Source organism: Melospiza georgiana, chromosome 5, assembly GCF_028018845.1.
Source record: "Melospiza georgiana isolate bMelGeo1 chromosome 5, bMelGeo1.pri, whole genome shotgun sequence".
Lineage (NCBI taxonomy): Eukaryota > Metazoa > Chordata > Aves > Passeriformes > Passerellidae > Melospiza > Melospiza georgiana.
Genome location: NC_080434.1, coordinates 11,468,841 through 11,491,570, shown reverse-complemented (window position 1 = coordinate 11,491,570; position 22,730 = coordinate 11,468,841). Strand labels below are relative to the sequence as shown.

Genomic DNA, 22,730 nt, shown 5'->3' with positions numbered 1-22,730 from the left:
CCTACTGTCCCCTAAAACCCCAAAAATCACATTTAGGACACGTCAAATGAGGAACTTACATGCTGAACTATGTTTATACTACTGAAATTAATATGTGTGTATTGACTAAAAAAAAAAGAACATGAACTTGTCTTACAGTCAGTTGTTATTTCTTAACACAAAACAATTAATAAAACAAAAAAATTCCAACAACTAATTCCCTCCAATCCTATCTTCCATAGATTTTATGACATATTTGTAAGTTGCAAATTTTGAAGTATAGAATATTTGAAATGTAATTAAAAAAATGTATTAAATAATTACAAGCTTTAAACCCAGAATATGGAGCAGAATAACATTTTATCTAGCTGATACTAAAAGAAATTGAATGGCTACTCTCTTAGGACAGATACATATTATGCTGTCCACAGAGCAGCTGTCATTGCAAGTTAGTTTTCCCAAGCACATTAGTAGAAAAACAGGAGGAAAAACAAACAAAATCAACCAACCAAAAAAAAAAACAACAAAAAAAAAAAAACCAAAAAAAACCAAAAAAAAACCAAAACAAAACAAACAAAAAAAAACAACCAAACAAACAAAAAAAAAACCACCAAAACCACCAAAAGCCCAAGCCAAAAAGCAACCCACCAAAAGCCAACATCATGGTATTTTAAATAGCCCTTGCTGTTAAAAGAAACATCAACTGGATCACTTTCCCAATGTATACACATTACCTTGTATAGATATTTTAATAGCATTATACCCATACAAGGGAAAAAAAACCCCAACAAACTTAGACATGAGAAATTTGTCACTGAGGATGGGGATTTATCAGAATTATTAATGTCGTCTCTATTTTAGCCATCATATTGAAAGGAATACTTGCAAATTATATGGTATTTATAGAAATTATAGAGAAGGACTTCGCATAGAGCCAGACAGTGACAAGAAAAAGGACAATGGTTTTAAACTGTGATGACAGGTTTAGATTGGATGTTAGGAAGAAGTCATTCACTACGAATTCTTCACTGTGGTGAAGCACTGAACAGGTTGTGCAGAGAGGGTGGGCAGGGCCCATCCCTGGATGCACAGACAGGCTGGGGGCTGGAGGGCAGCACTGCAGGAAGGGAGGGTCCCAGTCAAAAGCAAGTGGAACATGAGTCATTGTGCCCTGGCAGCCAGGAGGGCCAACCGTGTCCTGTGGGGCATCAGGCACAGCAGGCCCAGCCAGGCAAGGGAGGGGATTGTCCTGCCCTGAGCTTATCCTGAACCCTGTGCGCAGTTCTAGGCACCACAATATAAAAAGGTCATTGGACTATTAAAGAATGTGCAAAGAAGGGCAACAATAATGGGGAAGGGCCTTGAGGGTAAGACCAATGAGGAGTGTCTGAGGTCACTCAGTCTGTTCAGCCAGGAGAAAAGGAGACTGAGGGGGGACCTCATCCCAGTCTACAACTCATGAAGGGAAGGGAAAAGGCAGGCACTGATCTCTTCTCTGTGGTGACCAGTGACAGGACATGAAGGAATGGCCTGAAGTTGTGTCAGAGGAAGTTTAGGTTAAATATTAGGAAAAAGTTTTTCACCCAGAGGGTGGTTAGGCACTAGAACAGGCTCCCCAGGGCCTGATCACAGAGCCAAGATTGATGTTTTTCAAGAAATGTCAGGACAACATTCTCAGGCACATGGTTTGATTCCTGGAGCTGTCCCATGCAGGGCCAGGAGTTGGACTTTGATGAACATTGTGAGTCCCTTCCAACTCAGCACATTCTGTGATTCTGTGTTTAGGGCCAAGTTGGATGGGGTCCTCAGCAACCTGGTCTCATGAATGGCACCCTTCCCATGGCAGGGCAGTTGGAACCAGTCAATCTTATGGTCCCTTCCCATCCAAAACCTTCTATAATTCTATATTGCTGTGAGTAGCAGCACAGGTACCAACTCCTTTGTTCTCTATTCTAATTAAGTTCCAGTAGGAACTCAATAACAAAATAGATATCTGTGCAAACTTTCCATCTCTGGACTTCAGCACATTCTGTTCACATTAAATCTTTGAGCTTATCCTATGCCAAATTTAACTTCCACTAAGCAAGCAACAGCACAAGTTAACCAACAGGTTCAGACAAAACTGAGCAAATTTCTGAAAAGGACAAAAAAAATGGAGACTGTACACAAAATTCAAAGCTTTATTTCTAAAACATAAAAATTACAGATAACACACATTACAATGCATCAGAAATAGTAACATAGACTGCATTGTTCAGCAGAAAACACAGAATTAAATGTCCTATGCAATGCTATTCCTATGGCTATCTGCAAACACATTCTATAACCATTCTCTGTGACATCACATAACCCATGCACATTCATTTTTCAACCTTCTTCAACCTTCTTTGGAATCATTAAGTCTGCTGGGATGAAAAAAAAATATTCCATATGGAAACATCGGCTAAGTAATATTTTTCAGGTCATAAACCACTAAGCAACCAAAATCCAAGCATCTGATCACCAGTTCAAGTCAAATAGTACCTTCAAATTTATAAAATGGAACTTCAGCCAACTCATCACGGATATTTGCAGCTCATAAACGATTTAGAAATTATGAGAATCATTAACTCAAACTACAAAAGTTAACAGTTTCACCTTGCATAATGTACCACAAAATAGGAAATGGATGTTGGCAAAATATTCTTTGCATATCTTGTGCTTATTAGTCAAATATTTGTCATAAATTTATATATTTCCTGAAAACAAGTCTAACAATATTTTTCCATGCATAAAATTAAAATTCTTACAAAAAAGGTCAGCCTAGTATTTTTTATGCTTGAACAACAGTAGCTTCCATATAAAAATTACTCAACAATTGTGACCATACCTGCTTCTCCCTTGTCTAAACTACAGTGAAAAGCATTAAAAAAATTGCATTCCATTTTCACAGTCCATTTTGCCATTCAGCATCAAACCAGCACTGCACAAAAGCAGACTGTAATTCAGAAAATCTTTATGGAAAATTTGGTAGGAACATAAGGTAGTTTTATCTTATTAATTTTTTTAAAGAATCACTAGCACATAAATTACCAATTCCAGTTTAAGGATCATGGTAGTGAATAAAGAGCGACAGCATATTCAATTAAAGATCTCATGTAATTTTCCTGCAATTGCTTTTCCTCTTGGATCTGATCTGCCAAGGGACATCTTGCATACCTCCATCAATACTGCTTTCAACTATTTAGTCAAAATCGCATTGTTCCTTCTTTTTGGAAGATCACATGAAGGATTCAGAGTTCAGAAACAGATCTCTCAAATATCTGTTTTAAATATGATATCTCTGTATCAATCACAAGCTATAGTGTAAGACAATGTTTTTCGTAAGATTCCAAAATCTCTTTCCCTGCTCAAGGTGTGGATGGTGTGTTCATAGAACAAACTGTACTGCAGGTTGCAATCAGCATATCTGAAATTATTTGCTTTATAATGCCTTACTTCCCTATTTTTCTGAGTTTAAACCTTATGCTTTTTTCTTCCTTCATATTGATTTACAGAGATACATTATTTTACAACTACTTGCATTAGAATTGCCTAAGTCACAGGTTCATCCATTCCTCCTGATAGAACTCTGATTATATTTCTTACGGGATTTTTCCTTTCATCCATCACTGACTCTCACTCTCAGACTTCATTTTCAGTCTCTTTTCCCCCTGCTGGGTATTGTTCTCAGTATGGCTAGAAAGGTATTAATCCTTTCTTCTTAGAACATGTGAGTACTCTACTGCACTGAGTACCTGTCTCATCAAAAAATGTTCATAATTCAGGCTTTTTTTTTTTTTTAATGAGTACAAACTTACTAGTTCCAAACCAGAAATCATTTAGTAGCTCACCATTAGAGTTCCATATAGTGTACGGCAAAACTGATTTTTCCTGAATACTTCTTCAGACAAATTCAGATATTTCATTTAGCTTATGTTTTTAAATGGCATTTGTAAGCCCACTCTGGAAAAGCACACATTGGTAAAACAGGAACCTGATGGTGTCATGCTCAATTTGTAGAGGTGGTTGGTAGCTGCTATCTGATTAGGCAACTACAGTAAGACTATCCTCAGCAGTGGAGCTTGTAGTGTACAAAGTGTGCTCCACAGAGGGACAGAACAAAAGCGGACCTGCTCAGTGACACAAGGACCTGGCACCTGTCTGCCACCACAAGTGCCCAAGGTCATGCTGGATGGAGCTTTGAGTAACCCAGTCTGGTGTGTGGCACCCCTGCCCCTGGCAGGGGGGTTGGAACTAGACAACCTTTAAGGTCCTTTCCAACCCAAACCATCCTGTGATTCTATGAAAAGGGCAGAAAGGCAGAGGAAGAGAGAGGGAGAGTGAGTACACACACACACACACTCTCCTCAGGCAACTTTGTCTTTTGTTGGCCTTGCTACATGCCTCTTCTACTGACTACTAATGCCTCTTCTACTGACTACTACTAATGCAGCTCCACCAGATAAGTACAATTTCCATAATTCTCTATATTAGTAAGTAAAGTAGAACAGAAACATAAAAGTGATGTTACTTCAGGCAGAAAGTTACTTCAGGCAGACCACTGAATGCAGTTCCCATTCCCAGCAGAAGAAATCGAGTTGAAAGAAATATTGTGCCTTCATAAAAATTGCATGAGTCATTCTGCACCGGCAAATGCAAAGGATTTTGTTTCCATAACACAGCAGCAGTTTTCTACAGAGCTTATCTCTTGCCTGACCCTTGGTACGCAATGTCCAGCTCAATCCTACAGGTTCAGGAATTGATGATAGGAGGTAGAATTAACTCAGCCATTTAAACTGATCAGGGTTCTTAGTTGGTTAAAACACTGTTGAGTTGCTTGAGTACCCACTGAAGTCAGCTGAAAGACTGACATGGCTCTCACATTAGGCCTTCTGTCAGAAATGCCCACACTGTCCTGTCCTTGTTAGAAGTAGCTCTGTATGTGCATCTATAGAGAAACTTTGTGTTAAGCTCTGTATGTGCATCTATAGAGAAACTTTGTGTTACCTTAGCCACAGATATCTTACTACTTTTACATACCAGATAATTTACCAGAAACATAACATTTTTCCTTTTCTTTTATTTTATATCAAGTGAATTAAAATTAAAACATCTTTGGATTTGAAACCAAAAGCAAATTATCGTACACTCTCAAGAAACAGTAAGACAGCAAAAGGCCTACAGATATGTATACAAATTTATGAATTAGCCCATAAAAACTATGTGTGGAATACTGTGTAAAGATATTGGTTTTAAATTGTGAAAAAGAAAATAAGTATATATTTATTAGACTGTCTCAATTGCTATGACTACGATAATGCTATGAGACATAATTGAGGGTTGATACTGGATGTCAGTGGAGGAAATTGAAAATAGTTCTGTTGATAAGATTCTACCTTTAAGAATATGGTGCTATTAAGAAAATGGTGCTATTGCCTGCAAATGCAGTTAAAACACTATTAAATGCCTGTACTTTGAAATGCATCCCAAAGCTACTTGATGTCTCTTCCTGTATCTTATTAGCAGTCAAAAAAATTCAGATCACCAGAACATTTGAAAATGCTGCCCAGAGCAGAACAATTTTATTATCAGCAGAGAGGATTATCAAGTAATCAGGGAATTTTTTCCCATAGGCAAGTCTGAACTGGTCATTTAGTGTTCATACTGATGAAAATATACTCCCTGCAGAGATTCAAAACAGATGATAACTCAATCTCAGCAGCACAATGAAAACCCATCGAGGCTTCTTTAAATAAATCCTTCATTTGGAAAGTTATTTTTTTAACAAACAGGTATTTACAATTCCTTCCACAGACACTGAGATACGATGGAGACAAGAAAGAAAAACTCAACCTTAAAAAACATTGACCAAGGACACTTGAAGAAAGACCAAGCAGATTCAGAATACTTAATAACAAGAACACTGTAAGGTGTGACAGCAATTTGTCTCAACTGTCACACCTGTCACGTAAAAGAGGGAAAAAACTCAGTGATGCAGTTTTCAAAATGCAAAACAAAGCAGAACAACAAAATTGCAAGACTCGGTGAGTATCTCTTCTGTATTTTATGATCTAAAATACAAAGGAAGATGGAAGTTCCACATAATCGATGTGCATTCTCTTCAGAGAGAAAATAAATCCCTCTGAGTCATTCACGCAGAAGAATTTTCCAAGTTAGGATGGTCTTACAGGGAGCAAAACTCACAAGATACACCTACCCAAAAAATACCAGTAGACTAAGACATATAAAGTCAAGAGGAAATGGAATTCCTCAGGAAATCTCTATCCCTGTGTTCTATAACAAACTAGTTCTAGCTCTACCTGAGCCTACACACTCTGCTGAACACCACTATTCCTCCATTACCAATAAGCACAAGAATTTAAAGGGAAGAACAAAATTCACTTCTCTGGCAATTTTAATAGAGTCTACATTTCAGAGGCCCAAGCCATTATTCTTGGAGTCACATTTCAGGAGCATTTAAAGAGCGCACACAGTAAAAATTTAATGTTAGGAATGTGCTAATTTGAACTTCAAAGTATAGTGATTTGTTGAAATAAGCACACCAAATCGTGTATAGCCTTATCTCAGCATTCAGAAATACTTTTAGAGTATTCAGAATGAGTTGTGTTTTCAATAATCTATGAAAGTCAATTGGTTGAGGTACAATGCACCAAATTAAGAAAATATTCCTACTTTGCTGAAGTTAGGAAACCAATAAGTGAGAAATGCAACCAAAATAATGAGATAATTGTACAGGCTTTTATTTGCACACTGATAATTTTCTATTTTTTGACACCTCAGATCAGAAGAAATCTTTATAACATGTCTGAGTACCATTGACCTTCCAAGACTGAGAGACTGGAGACAAGGCCAGCCAAGTCACAGACTGGAGTGTCCAACATTTGTATGCCAAGGAAAATGGTGAAATGTCTGTAGAATCAATTTTTTACAATTTATTTTGATAGCAATTCCAGCCTGACAGCTTCTTTTCTTTGTTGAGTGTTCTTGTGTTGGTAGTTTTGTTTTATTGATTAGTTCTGATTTTTCTTCAAGAACTGACTCTACTCTTATTTCCATTTTTCCATTTTAGTATCTCAGTTTCTCAGTCTTTCAGTAATTTCAAGTAAGTAAAAAGAAGTAAAAATTGTTGCAAATAACTTGGAATATAAAAAACTATAATTTTTTTTAAAAATCACAGACATTACTACATTGCAAGTGACCAAACAACCGAGCAGTGTACAGCACAGCAAGAAGTAACAAAGTGTAACTTAGAAGAGAAAATCCAAGCAATTCACTCTATTTTCTTTTCACCAAAGTTTGTTTTTCAAAAGTTTATCAAAAAGTTTATCTCCATCTTGATTGGTAAAAATTGTGATGGTACTATATCACCTGCATAATAACTCTTTGGTTTAATGAAAGAGACATCTCTCAACTCCACATAGTTTGCTTTTATAGAGACCCTTTTTTTTTGTGAACAAGCTTTTCTCACTTTTTTTTTCCTTCACCTCCTCATAAATATAGACTGTAAATAAATTTAAACTGATGTCATTTCTGGTAATTTACTAGCCTTATTCTACATTTTGTGGGGATTAATCATCCTGGCTTTGTACTTTTACATCTACTCAGATCTACACAAAGAAAAGCTTTGTCCATCCATTTTCTACAACTTTTATGGTCAGAAAACAAGAATTGGCATTTAACATATTTTTTAAGTAATAATGGAAGAATTTTCCAAGAATATTCCTGTTAGTTTTTACTTCCACAAGTAATTTCTCTTACATTTGCATTCAACTTCTTGCAAACTGAACCTCCTCTTTTTCACCAGTCTAAGCAAATAAAAAGGGTTACCATTTTAAAATGAAGTTATCTCACCTTCACTTGTAATCTTATGTACAATCACTCACTTTCACAAGAGACAGAGAATTAAGATCCTTTCTTGTTTCATTTATTCTGTGTCTCTTAGAAATAATACTTTATACAATATTCTGCACTGAAAACTGAAGTCCTTAAATTATGTATTATAAAAGAGTACTTAAATACTGCAACTACCAAAGCTTCATCAGCTGAACTCTGCATTAATGTTTTGTGTTATCAGATTATCTTATACCACCATTCACATTTCAAAAATTTCTTGAACTTCAAGCAAGGTCCAGAAAGTTTTGTAAAAAATTTGTATACGACTCAGGAAAATATACTTAGCACATGTAGACTGAAAATGCATCCTAGTGCTGCAGACCTTTGATCATCAAAACAATAGCATTGCTCAGGAAAACAACCCTTTTCAGCCTACATAAGAAAACAGATTTTACATATCCAGATTTTCATCTTCCAGAAGCAGCAAGCATGCAAAACAGGCACCACAGACTGGCCCCATCCATACATCGTTCACGGTATGAAAAAGAAATATTACAATGCACACCTACAACCCATGACGCTCAGAAATGCCACCATCACCACTAATACTTGTTTATAGAGTAAAACAACTAAAGAAATGAAGCAATGATTTTCTTTTTTTTTTTATCACTTTTTTTGGAGTGAAGTGGGAGATTTTTTAAATTGAAGTCAAAGTAATAAATGATTGTTTAGGTTGGTTATGCAAAGAAAATATCAAGACTACTCTAATAGCTGTACATATTGCACCTAGGTTTATGTTCATTTATCGGTTAACGACAAACATGAAAAAAATTCATGAATAAATAAGGAGTACTAAGACCAAAAAAACCCCCAAAAATGTGACAAAACAGACAAAAACCCCAAACCATCACAAGCACACGAAATGTCACAGGAGTCTCTACTGATCTCTCCTTTTTTTCAACTACCTATTCTCTACAAGTACTAGACATAGGCAAAACAAGTGTAACACTACTTTTCAAAAAGCATAAAGAATTAAAGAATACCTCTGAATTTTTTAATATTTTAAAGGAGTCATAAAAGAATCTTAAAAAAATTAAACTGCGAGGTAAATTTCCATAGCACACAGAGTAGGTAAACCCCATCCAATATAAGTGAGGAACTGCCAGCAGTTGTGATGTTTGCCAAATCAATTGGATTTAGGTTCCAGGAAAATCTTGAGACCATTTCAGAACAACATTAAAGCTTACATCACACTATGTGTATAAATTGTGTGTTTTCAACTTTTTTTTTTTTCATATTTGGCAGGGGACGGGTGCATGTGTGGTCTTTGTTTGACTTTTTTTTTTTTTTTATGGTTTATTTATTTCAAACTTCTAACCCAGTATTCTCTTCCTTGGGCTCCCTTTTACATCTTTCCTGCTTGCAATATAACAAACATTCATCAATTGACTGATTTCAACGAACCTAATCTTCATTAAACTCAGTAGGGAGGATTGAATTAAATCCTGAGATTACTGAAATGATACTGTTAGAGAAACTCCCATATAAACTAGAAGATTTTCCCTTTCCCACAGTAATCCTAAGTACTTTGGGGTTTTTTGTTAATGAAAATCTGAAACACATAATTTTTAATTTCCTTTAAAAAATTAATTATAAAATACCGTAAAAATGAAAGAAAGCATTAACACTCATGTATTGTATGTGTCATTTGTGCTCACTCAGCTACCTAATTTATACCAATTTCATGTAGTCAGTATTAGATGGGGTTTTAATCTTTTACCAGCTTGGGGTTTTTTTTCCCCTACAAGATTTATCACAAAAGTATGTTTTTCCAACTACCATAGCTAAAATGTCTGCTTTAAAACTTCATCATACAGTAAAGAAGATAGATATATTCCCAGTGCGGCCATTCACCACCTGCTTAAGCAAATACACTTCAAGATGCTTCTACAATTGTGATAAAGTGACAGCAAATCTAAGAGCACACAGAGCTCATATTCTAAAATGATGATTGTACAACTATAGTTTGCATCATAAGGGACCAATAAAAAGCTTTATGTTCTGTTTGAATGGCAAGGACTTGTATAAAAGAAAAGATGGAATAGGAAAATAACAAAGAACCGATGCATTCAGCAGTTGTCTTAAATTTAGAAGCACTAATGAAAGTTCTTGACCATAATTAGTATTTAACACTGCAAGGATATTTTTCCCTCTTTCAGGTTTTTTTTTAGTGATATACAAGGCTTGCCATTTTACTAGATCCCAGGAGTGCTTTTTTTCTCATTTTCCAGGTGGGATTAAGAGTATGGAGTGCTCATGATTAACAACACTTCTGCTATTCTCCATGCATTTAGATTTTTATTCTTCTAATTATCAAAGTGATGACTGGGAAATGCTAATTCATAGCTTCCTCCTTGCACACTGAAATATCCTGACAAACAAGCTGAATACTAAGTGAAAACTTGCAGTTTTATTAGTCAATAGCACTTTTTTATTCTGTAAAACAAATATTATTAGACAGATAGTAAATCTGCATTAAAACACTGCTAATGGCAAAACTTCAATGCACTGCCTGTTTACCAGGATTCTTAGCAATAACCCTCTAGAGAATACAGCTAAGAATTCTACTGCTTTAAGGCCAACATCAGCAGTTTTCTTTGGCATAAATACTTTTTCTTGTAGAGATTCAGCAGACTTGGTCTCTAAATGGTGAGAAGAAAAAAAAGAGAATCTCCACCATCTGTTCCAGCCCTGAGGGAAACAAACTTTCCTGGCAGTATATAGTTCAGGATTTAATTGCACCCAAAGCCAATACAAATACATGCAAAAATATAAAACATCACTCTTAGTGAGTGGAAGTTTTGTATAATTTTATTTTAGCTTATTTCTTAGGGCTATAGTTTAACTTATTTTTGCTATAATCAGTTTTCCTTTATTTCTGTTGTTTGCTTTCAACAATTTTAAAATAAATTCACATTATCATTCCAGATAAAGCGAAAGCTAAAGGATCTAATCAGATTTCATCACCCACTTTATCAAATTTTATTTACTCTCTGCATGGAAGTACACTTGCTAAGGCAAATGAGAACGACTAGTTTCTTCATGAAAAGTAAAAACTCCAAATAACACAAATTTTAAAAATTTCATAGAAATTATTATAAACAATCAGTAATAAAGATCTGGTTTCAATGACAGCAAAAGGGAGAAGTTCAGAGCCAAACAAGAAGAAAAATAAATTAGAATGAGGCAAAAATTAACTATTTTGATTTCCTGAAATTAATCTTTTAAAATCAGTTTCAGCTGGAGGATTCTTTGGACCATTCTATATAAATTTAAATATGAGCCACACATTTTTATCCTCAGGATAAAGTCTGATAATATAATCTATTTTAATTGCGGTTTATCCCAAAAGCATTGTATAATCAGCAATTCCATGACCAAAAAGTGCTGTAATTGAATCACTGAATTTAGGTCTCTATCCAACTTTAAATTATCATCTTCTGCTTTCAATGTTCTCTGTTACAGAAGTAACAGTAGAAAGTCTGGTTACAGTGGTATATATACTTTTTTTTAAACTAAGTTATATCAAAACTGCTAAGTCCTGGCAGTAAATAGAATATATACAATGTTCATCAAAATCATGTCACTTTATTTATTTTATTTACCTGTCTATGACACAATTGACAGAGTATACCGCTCAGGTCTTCTTCTTTAGAAAGTGCTTATGGCTACTTATTTTCTGGTTTCTTCTAACACATGTTCCTACTATAACTTTAAAAATTAAAAGCATAACAATAACATGGTAGCTGCCATCACAAGCATGGTGGCATGAAGCTTTCTTTGCTTTCTTGTCACAAGATGAGAATAACTAAAGGGAAAAACTGGAAGTCATCTGGGTGGCAATCTACTAAGAAATGTAATTTGGAAGCATCTCGCTGTTGCATTTCATTACTTATATTCTGCACAATTAGATTCCAAGGAATTTGAAAAAAGTATACAGTTGAAAAATATTTACAGATATTGACAATTTGCCTAAACTAGCTATTGTCAACTGAGTATATTAAATTTCTTTAAATCAATTTCATTTCTCAGGTTTCACTAGGATGCTACAGACTACAAACAAGCAAATAAGCCTGAAATGGCAATGCTACATTTCTAGTTTAGTTTCCTGTAAACCCCACTGACCATCCTATATTAAAAGAGGCTAAATGGCAAACCACAAGAGAAAGCTTTTAACGTACAGGTTTTATCCACTGTAAATTTACTTACTCCATCCATTATTAGCTAGTAGAGCCAGAAATGGAAATTATATATAATTATTGCAGGCCTACTTTTCTTCAAAATATTCAGATTTTGTTAAAGAAGCTACGGCTTTTTTTAAGTTGGTAGAGCATATACTAGCCAACTTGAATTACAAATATCATGCCAAAGCCTTGTATATGTATCCAATTGCTAATGATTTTTAAAGGCCAACAATATGTTCCATCAGAAAAAATTCCCACAAGAATTAATGGTAATTCTGACGTTATTTAATTAAAACTTTTTACAGTTTCCATCAGACCAACCATGTTCATTAGTTTAAGACTCTGTACTTTAAACTTAAAAAATTATGTTTCCCACTTAAATGTCTGTCTGGACACAAGACTTCCTTTATTTACCACAAATTTATGACAAAACATTTAGTTTGACTTATCGCATAATAATTTTCAATATCCAATACCACCAATTTGATAGTAAAAAATAAATATTTAATTATTTTGAAGTACAAGCAGCCATCTTGTCACTACACTATGCACTACTGTTACATGTTTTCTTCCAGTTTTAAAAACATTTGCTATCCTCAATACTAGGCACTACCAATATTTATTTTAGAATGTCACAAAAACAAATTGTGTGGTGGTTTATTTTTGCCTTTTCCCAAAATTTTTATAAAGGCTACTTGAGCACAGAAATTGAGACATGATTTGAACCATACCTGTACAATCCTTGTACTGCCAGCAACACAGCAACAATTTTCTGACCGTACTGAAAAAGCAGGAAAGCCAAGAATATTCTATCCTGTGAGTGGCACTGCCCGATCCACAGGCCCGAGTTACAGGTTTGGAAGGAGGGCACGAGCAGAACTCTGTCCACTGATTACACTTTGCCAGAGCTCTACTTCTCTTTCTCTGATCTCTCCAATTCTTCCTCAACAATACCAGAAACTACTGGCTGAATTTTAGCACCATGAGCTACATTCTGTTTCTTCAAAATCAGGCTGAAGGTGTATAAGTAAGGATGGTTTTTTCCGAGACTCTTATCCACAGAATGGCTGAGGTTGAAGGAAACCATAAGAAATCATCTGGTGCTGCTCCCCTGCTCAAGAAGGGCTGCCTAGAGCTGCTTGCCCAGGACCACATCCAGTCAAATTTTTAGTATCTACAAGGAAGAAGACTTTACAATGTTGGTTGTCTGATTCAGTGACTTGGCAGAGACTTGAGAATGCAGCTTTGAGGTTAATACAGCTTCTTTGAACAGACGCAACATCATTACTGGAAAAACTAGACGTTTTTAAATTTTCTACCAGTGAAAATCTGTGATGTCCACAGACTCACTTCTTTGTGGGGTATCAAACAGCAGTGATGACCTTACAAGAAAGTTTAAACTGCATTAAGGTTGTACAGAGATTAGCTAGAGAACACAAATTCTTTATCACTACGTGAATGTAGAATACATAATAGGTCAGAGCTGATTAACAGATTTATCCCAGAATTGCAGGCATTGATATACAAAGATTGGGACTGCTCCAGACACTGAAAGGATGTCTTTGCAGTATATCCTCAGCCAAGCAATAAAAGCCAAATCTATATTCATAACTTGTTTCAGGAGTTGCCCCATTGCCACTGCCCCATCCAAGATTTCAGAAGTTTGACCTCAATGCAAAGGAGGAAAGAAAGAGCAGAGTTCAAGACTTCAGCTGCAAAGATATACAATATCACCAACAGCAGTGAAGCAGGGAATATTGAATGTTCAGTTTTTAAATTAAGCTTCTTATATGCATGTCCTCATAAATACCTTGAATTTAGCTTCACTCTGCAGATCTAGTAGCAGATATTACATATGTTGGCCTCATCTGCCAGTTAGTTTAAGCAATTTAAAGTAACACTGGGGAATTTAAGAGATATTTGAGACAAATCTTGCATAGATATTGCAGGAAAAAACAGCAGTTTTCCAAATCTCATGAGCAATGCAACTCAGGAAAATGAACTGTGTGGGGATAGCACAGTAGAGGAACAGTGCTAAAATTTATGGTATGGTTTCCAAGGGTACTAAAAAGATCCAGCTTTCTGTTGGTTAGAGCATCACTTTCCAACAAAGTGCTGAAAGAAGTACCACACCAGCCATTAACAGGGATTTTTACCTCTCTGTGAATGTGCAATTACTAATGTTATCCCTACAGGAAATCAGGAGTTAATATTAATCTCTTAAGTGTTGCACTAAAGGGAAGATATGTAGATCATAGGCTGGATTAGTAATCTAAATCTAATAATTCCTACACGCTATCAAATGTTTTAAGATCAAGCAGAAACTTGGAGTTCTGAAAGATTCCTTCAGATTTCTTTTCACAATACAGCTTGTGTTGAACATACTTCTGGAGTGATAACTGAAGCTTGACACTTTATTGGCAGCAACCTTAAGGGTGATGTTATATGCAGACATCCAGGCTTTTAGAAAGAGTGTAATAATGATGTTCATGAGAACTTCAACAGAGAAGCCAACTGATAGCCAAAGTAAAAAAGCAAATACATCTTTTAAAAAAGTTCTTTTTCATTGAAAATACTGGATTGATATTCACATTAACATACCCTAATTTCTTTTGAAAGATGGCTAATGATCAAACTTAAATAATGTGTTTAAGATTTATATAAAAGACAAATGAAATATTTCTAGAAGTGAAACTGATAAAATGACAGACTTTTATGCTTGCTTTGGAAGTATATGAACATCAGGTAAGATTAAATAAATGTCAGTGCTTCTAAATTAATGTGCCAATATTTTAAGAACCAATCTAAGATCACCTAGGGCACAAATCAAACGCAAAAATTTAAAAAGTTCAATCTTTGAACTAATCTTATGGAAGTCACTGTAGAGGCTAGATAGGCATCCTAGATATTTTCTGTGGGATAGTTAGTATTTAGTTCACTTTAACTAATTCCCCCAGCCCTCTTTAGAAAGAAAGAAAGCCTATAGGCTTTTTCCCTAGTATTTACAGTCTGCTGCTGAAATCCTATGTAGCTGTATGTCAAAAGCTTGCTCTGAATTTGTTTCTGCTTTCTTATTTCATAATTTTTATTTCTTTTCTTGGAATACAAGGCAGCCCACTCACATCCACCCTGATGATTTTGTAGGACGCCTTCATATCTTTTTTAAGCCATGTACTACTTTTGGTCATCCCTGCAAATGTTTTCTGAACTTTTTCCAGTTTCCTCATACTTATTTTGAATAAGTAATTTGAAAGTCAGTTTCACAGCCAGCTCTTATCCTCTTCTCTGAACAGCTTAGTACTGGGAGCAAGCTTTCCAAGCTACGTTTCTACTTTGTCTTTCAGGAACACTCAGGGGAAAAGCAAATGTCATAGCAGTCTTTAGATATTTAGATATCTAGACATTTCAGTAATAGTAGTAAGAAATCTGAAGCTCACAGACTTTTTAACAGGCAAAAATATTCACCAAATTAAAATGAGACAGAAAAAAAAGAAATATAAGAGATTAAAATAATGTTAGTTTCATAAGGGTGTCATAGAAGCTACATAAAAGTAAAAAGCTTACATATGAAGTTAACTTTATTCTACAAATATTCTAGAAAATTCAAAGTATATAGAAGTATTTGCTACATTCCTGAAGATTCAAAGCAAATTGCTATTAGCCATGATGACCAAGTGTATCACTGTATGGAAATAAATATAATGTAAGACATACAAGAAGCTCAGGGTGCATAGAAAATATGTGATGAATTGAATAGAAAGTTTTTAATCTCTAATTAGAATAATCATAAATATTTTACATTTTTTAGATCATTCAGGCTTGAGAGCTCATCTGAAAATGATTGCAGAATTTTCATTCCCTAACATCCAGTTACAGGACACTGGATTTTATCTGAGGAAAATAGAGGATTCTACAGGTATACAAAATACTTCTAATTTAAATTCATAGAAAAGGAGATTATAAATAATTAGCTTCTCTGTGGAATTCATTTTGCATCTATATGAGAAGAAATTGAGACAGTTTATTGACTAATTCTCAGGGTCACAGTTGGCATGCAAACATCTAACTAAGCCAGTAGGAAAAATCATTCAGTGTCTGATGCATCATGACATGCCAATAAGTAACTGAGGGAGTAATTACAGGAGTGGAGGAAAAGTAATTTCTAATTTAGTATGGCCATTATCTTGATCCGTGTGAAAAATCTAACATTTACAAAACAGTCTCAATCATCAAGGAAAAACTTTCAACTTCAATTACAGTTTTGCATGTGTTCCACACATATTTCAGGAAAAGGTGTGATTTAATTTGATGTGAAGAAATAAAGATAGCAAGTGAAATGGAAAAAAAAAGAAAAAAGAAAGTAGTCCAATGAATCTGGAAATAAATAAGCTACAATATAAAGCACATAATGCATCAGAATTTGAAGTTTTAGTTAAAAAAATAGCATGTCAGCAGAGTACAGCTTTGACACAGCTTTCACTACCACAAAATGTATTTACCAAATGTTTCAGAAATTGCTCTCTCTGAAGGCCTTCATGCTTTTTGTCTGTGTTCTATGCACAGCTTAGCTAAGACACACATTTCTCAGTGATTTAAATGGAGTTTCAACATAGAAGCCAAAGATCTCTTTCATTTAGCAAGGCAATCTTTAAATTCCACTTAGCACGTAAGCGTTTAAAAGGGCAATTTTCAAACCATTAAGTAGAACTCATGATGTTTGAGATCAACTATAAATCATGCGGTTACAAAATGTATTATTCAAATAACTATAGCTACCTAGCTACTATTATAATGTTAATTTGGTATATAGAACATGAGCTTTTAATTTTTTTTCTCCAGACACAGAATACAGTGTTTTCTAGTAAGCTTACTCATTTAAATAAGGTGTCTTTCTCAGCTCCTCTCATCTTGAGCTCCCTACCCAATCTAAAACTTAAAATTTCTGCATCAACAAATATTTCCCCCTGAAGAGGGTAGAACAGAAAATCCAGTAAGAGGATCTGAAGCACAAATACCCCAAAGCACAGCCTTGTTAGAGATAAAATACACCAAAAAAATAACCAGCTAAGTACACAGTAGCTTAATCTGAAAATCAATTAGCAATGAACCAGAAATTAAAAATAACTGCTGTGTTTATAGTCATTGTTGACAGTGACTACCCTATCATCTAACAGCATCTTGCAGGCATTCCTCCCCAAACACTCCACCCCAGACTAGCCTCTTCTAATGGATTTTGTGAAAGCCTAAACAAAGAACTCAGAATATTTATTTTTTGTTCTTTTTCCAGTTTTTATGGTCTCAGAAGCAGCTCCTTGAAATGAGATCCCTTGTGCTGGAAGATATTAGCTAAATAACAAGGAGGACCTGTGGCAGTGCTCTTCTGACACCATCAGTAGTGATGGGGTTCACCTTCTCTATCCAGGAGGAGCACTCTTAAGGGGTTTTTCCTATTAGCTTTTTAATATTTTTGACCTGTTACTGGCAGAACCTTCAGCTTTATTGAAGGCAATCTACTAGTGGTTAGCTTAGAAATGTTTTGTAAAAGAATAGATCATATAAAAATAGCTTGACATCTTCTGCCTCCATTACCATATAGATATAGTGGGTGTTGGAAGATATTTACAAAATAAGACAGGAGATGTTGGAAAATAGTCACAAAAGGCAACAATGCTTTAACAGCACGGTGCTCTACTACAGCTATGAAGCAGGTGAAGTTAACATACAAGAAAGTCCATATATATGAAATACGAAAAATTACTGTTCCCATCTCACATGTTGAACACTACTGAAGTCAACATAAGATGAGAAAGAAGGAAAATGAAATATTTTACATTATTTTTAGACATGTAGTTATAGTCCAAACTAGAGAACTTGAGTATCTTCACAAATAACAGTTTGCAGAAGGCATCTCAGACAAGGTCAGTCGGATACCCTAGTTCTTTGCTAAAGACTGTCATTGACTAAAGGAAAAACCTACTTTTAAACTTTTGTAATCCAGCACCTAAATTAGGTGTCTGAAGTTGAACATCATTCAGATACTCCATTGTCCACAACAACAAGTGTGAAAGAAGCATGGCGAATTTAAAACAAAGATGAGCTAACAATTTAAGGCAACCTTTGGGTTATATTTCTACCTGAAGTACTGTCTCATTTCCATAAATAAATCTCTTTTGTAGCAATGCCATAATTTTTTCCCACACATGCCTTGAAATTATTTCTGTTGTATACACCATACTTAAGAACTGAAATTAGCACCTTAAATGTAAACATTCTGTGGTTTTCTACTGTCATTTCTTCTACCAGAGTACTGCATCATCAAAGTTTTTTTTTTTTAAAGAGATTGTGATTGCTAAAATGGATGCATTCATGTTTTGTTGTTAATGCACAAACCATTCCCTACAAGCACTATATGTTATACTCCTAAAATCCCATTTCTATTTTCCACTACCTCAGAACATGTGCTACGTGCTTAAGGCCTATATATTGTGATGATATATCAATTTTATACAGTGTCCACAGTTAGTTCTGAACAAATTTAAACTTTTGCTATTACTTATATACGGATTCCTGTTAGGTTTCCACACCCCCAGTTTAACCTATGCCTCAGCATTTTTTTGATGAACTTGCAGAGTTTATCATGTTTTCAGGAAGCACTAAAGAGACTAATAAAAAAGGGCCTTATTAAAAAAAAAATTCCCCTCCCAGCAAAGCCATCCACCTTTTTTATACCAGTGAAAACACACTCAAAATCTGTCAAAGTACTCACAAATATTCAAACTCTGCACTGGCAGAGTTCCAGAAACCTGCAAGGTGTGCTCAAATTACACAAAAACAGAGCATGTTGCAATTGTTGACATTGTCAGCATAAAACACTTAGCATAAGGTGTAGCTCTCAGAATTCAGGCTGGCATCTCAGCACTCAAAAGATGAAAAAGTAACTAATCTTGCATGCTTTGATGAGTACACAAGTAAACTCTTCATTATCCAAATTCAAAGCAAGAAAGACCCATTTAGCCACGAACAAGCCACTGATCTATCAACTTCAACATCAAATATGAGCACAGGTCCTGCAATCTTCCAAAACTCCTCTGAAACCCTAAATTCTGTTTTTCCTGCAACAAAGATTATCATGCTTCAGGCTCTGGGATATAAGTACATTTAGATGAATGAGGTCAGCAACCACATTTGTAAAGCAAGCTGCCATAGATTAGTTTCTAAGAGATAACTGGTTTATTCAGGTTAAATGCCTAGAGCATGGAGTATAAACAAAAGGGGAAAAAAATCCATAAGGTATCTCTGGAGTGCAATACTTACTGTATTAATATTTCAAGTCATTTATTCACTCTACACTCGGTGCAGACGCTATAGAGATTTAATTGAACAGCTTGAAAACACGCACCCGATAGCAATACTCCAGATATTGTTCAGCCATGCTTACCTTTAAAGAAACAATCTTCATTGTGTACAATGGTGATCTTTTGCTTTTTCAGACAGGCAGCTCTGTGCACTTCACAGTGGTTTTCATAGAATTCTCCATCAGACCCACACACAGGTTTGAAATGTGTCTTGCAGTGCTCCATGCACAGACACTCGGCTTGGCCAGTCTTCCCATCCACAACGCAGTGCCTGCCCAGACCACAGTACTTGTTTTCACATGATCCAAAATGGCCATCCTGACCAAAATACCCTTAAAAAAAGAAAAAAAAAAAAGAAGGTTTTTATTTAATAACTACATTTTCCTTAATTGCATGCAAGGTACAAAAAGGATTGATTTGAGTAAATGAGTTGAGACTAAGTCTTTTGTTACATCCTTGACTAATATTAAATACAGGTTGGCCTGATGTTAAAATATTTAGTGTCTTTATGATGATTTTTTATACTTCTAATCATTGTCATAGGCTAACTGCAATTCAGAGCAAGATCTAGTAACAAAAGTTACTCTTCATTAAAAAATTCATAGTAAATCATTAATTTTTCAATGTATATTGAAGTTTGTCCCCTTAAGATTGCTATATTTTTGCATGCAATAGAACAATGTATTCTCTAGAATTTAGACCATAGGATTGGTCTCAAATTGGAAGGGACCCTTAAGGATTGAATCTAACTATGTGCTCCTTGCAGGACTACCTGAATCTAAGCCATGTGATTAATAGCATCTTCCAGAAACTCCACAAACTTTGACAGGCAGATAAAATGGACTTTTACACATTGAGACTGATCCATGAGAACAACTAAAGCAGAATCAGGACTCTGAATCAATATGGAGGATTTAAAAACAAAAAATGACAAAACCTCTGTGGTGGCATTACAATGACATTTCAGGAAACAGAGCGTGGAAGAGCAGGACTGATATATCAACTGAATGGTGGCTAGAAGGAGTCACCTGAACCTCTAAGTGGTATTTCAATTATGACAAATGTAATTTGGAGGGCAAACAGAGCTTTAAGACTGCTGCAGTAGAAATAGAGGAGTTTCTGCTGGCCACAACTTTCAGTTCCTTCTGCTCCTAAAAAAAGGAAATGCATTGTTCTACATTAGACTACCAAAGCCATCTGCTTTCTATGCTAAATGTGTTGCTGCCACCATGTAAGATAAGCACTGTTGTCAGTAGTAGATCTCTTGGTGAAAGGGGAAGTTCAGTGCACAGTAATATTTCCCAATTATATGCCCAGTTTCCATTTTGACTGCCATAGAACTAACTATGGCTTCTTGGCAAGAGAAAGTGTAAGATGTGAAAACAATGTGAATATGAAAACAGAAGCAAAATAGCAATTATTAATAAATAGGCTTTCTGACAACATAATTGTGTCATAAAGTATGTATAAAAATACTAAAATGCCTCCAAATGTAGGAATAGACACTGTCCTTCACATTTATCTAATTTTATTCTCTCGCTTTGTATTCCTAATGTCCAGAACAAACACCTGTTATTCTAATGCCTTGCAATACTTTCCTTATCCTCACATCCTAGCTGAATCCATCGTTGGCTAACCCATATAAAAATAGCATGAAGAAGCAAATTACAATGCATAATTTGGTAGCAATTTGATCATTCTGGATTCATTTTCCATAGCAAAATGTTAATATGTCAATACAATAGCTTGAAGCACATTTCTTCAAGCCACTGAGAATTTATGTTCTTCACTTCAGTGGCAGATATAAAATCTCACCACTTTTTCTTCTGAAGCCTATGGGTCTATTAGACAACCATGCTTTGATTTCTTGCTTTCTCATACAGCACAAATGGTCTAGACAAACTACAGAAAGCACACAACCATGAAATTTGGCTCTAATGACATGCTTTCACTATGTTACTTGGTGACAATTTCAGCACAAATTGAGAGGACTACATATTCATCTCACGTGCTGTATGGCAGATATAACTAAACCACAGTGATTTTTATACACTTGTAAAGGCCCAACTGATGGTGGGTTAACCTGCTCATTCACCAAAATTACTTGAAACAGGAAAATCCAATTCAACGTTAAATTTTTCCCATAAGTTTTTGAAAGCATTCCTCCTTGTGCCAACGTATCACCACTATACATGATCAACAGACATAGACTGGCAGAAATTAATGTAAAGCAAATTTCCCTATTTTCTTATACAAAAGCTAAGCTCAGGTAAAGCTTTGGAATACCCAAGAGTGCTTTGCAGCACAGGTCATGTATTCACATTACAGAATGCAAGAACTTCTTTGAAGTGATGATATTGTTACAGTTTGAGGACAAAGTACATAAACCATTATTATTTATGCTTTCTGAACTGAAGATAAAGATCTCAGAACACATCTGACAACTGCTCTGAATTATTGAGAGGTGTGTGGTGACTCAAAAATATACTGTGCTGTATGTTATGAAAATAGAATTCATTTAATACTTCTCTTGGGACTTCATCTTAGCACTATAATTGAATCTGATGCCTGAATGCAAAACACCTTCTTTCAGATAAGGGAGAATAATTTACATTACATATATTGGTATTTATAATATTGGTATTTGTCAACATATACCAATTATGTACAGCAATAAACAAGCAATTTTTCTGCCTTAATGAAAAACTGTATTTATGTTTTGTAAAAAAAAAGTAAAAAATGTTTTATATATGTCTTCATTTTACACCATTAACTACTCCAAAACAATACATAAATTTGCATACATCACAGCATATGCAACTCCTTCAACTGAAGTCTGTGGTAAAATTCCCACTGACCTCAAGAGAAGCAGGATTCTTTCTCCAAAAACAATCTAAAGCCTTCAGTCAGCATTATGCTACAGCCATAAGTTTTGGCATGTTTAATAGGCACTATTCTGAACTGAGAAGGAGCAGCTATGTGGTGTTTACAGTACATACTTAAGAAAAAACACTTAGAAGTGTACTCTGAAGCACTCCACCAAATTGTAGTTACTAGATTACCAGATGACTCACAGCAAAGAAATAAATTAAATCCATGAAATTCCAAAACAGGTGACAAAATGCTCACATAACCATAAATTTGAATTAAATATGCACCCACTTATGAAAACATAAACAAATCAATCTAAAGAGGTACTGAGAAATACCAAGAAATGGGTCTAGATATAAGTTTAAAAAAAAAAAGAACAACCAAAACCCAGCTTCAGTAAAACCAA

The 22,730-nt window shown here is 35.1% G+C and overlaps 1 protein-coding gene across 3 annotated transcripts in view; it reads right to left on the bottom strand.

Annotated features, from left to right (window-relative positions):
• Positions 1-22,730, bottom strand: part of FSTL5 (follistatin like 5) — a 270,766-nt gene that overhangs the window by 165,553 nt on the left and 82,483 nt on the right. For all 3 annotated transcript variants that reach the window (XM_058024913.1, XM_058024911.1, XM_058024914.1), the window contains one exon: positions 19,537-19,785. In XM_058024913.1, coding sequence (XP_057880896.1) covers positions 19,537-19,785 — 249 coding nt within the window. The remainder of the gene's footprint in view (positions 1-19,536; positions 19,786-22,730) is intronic.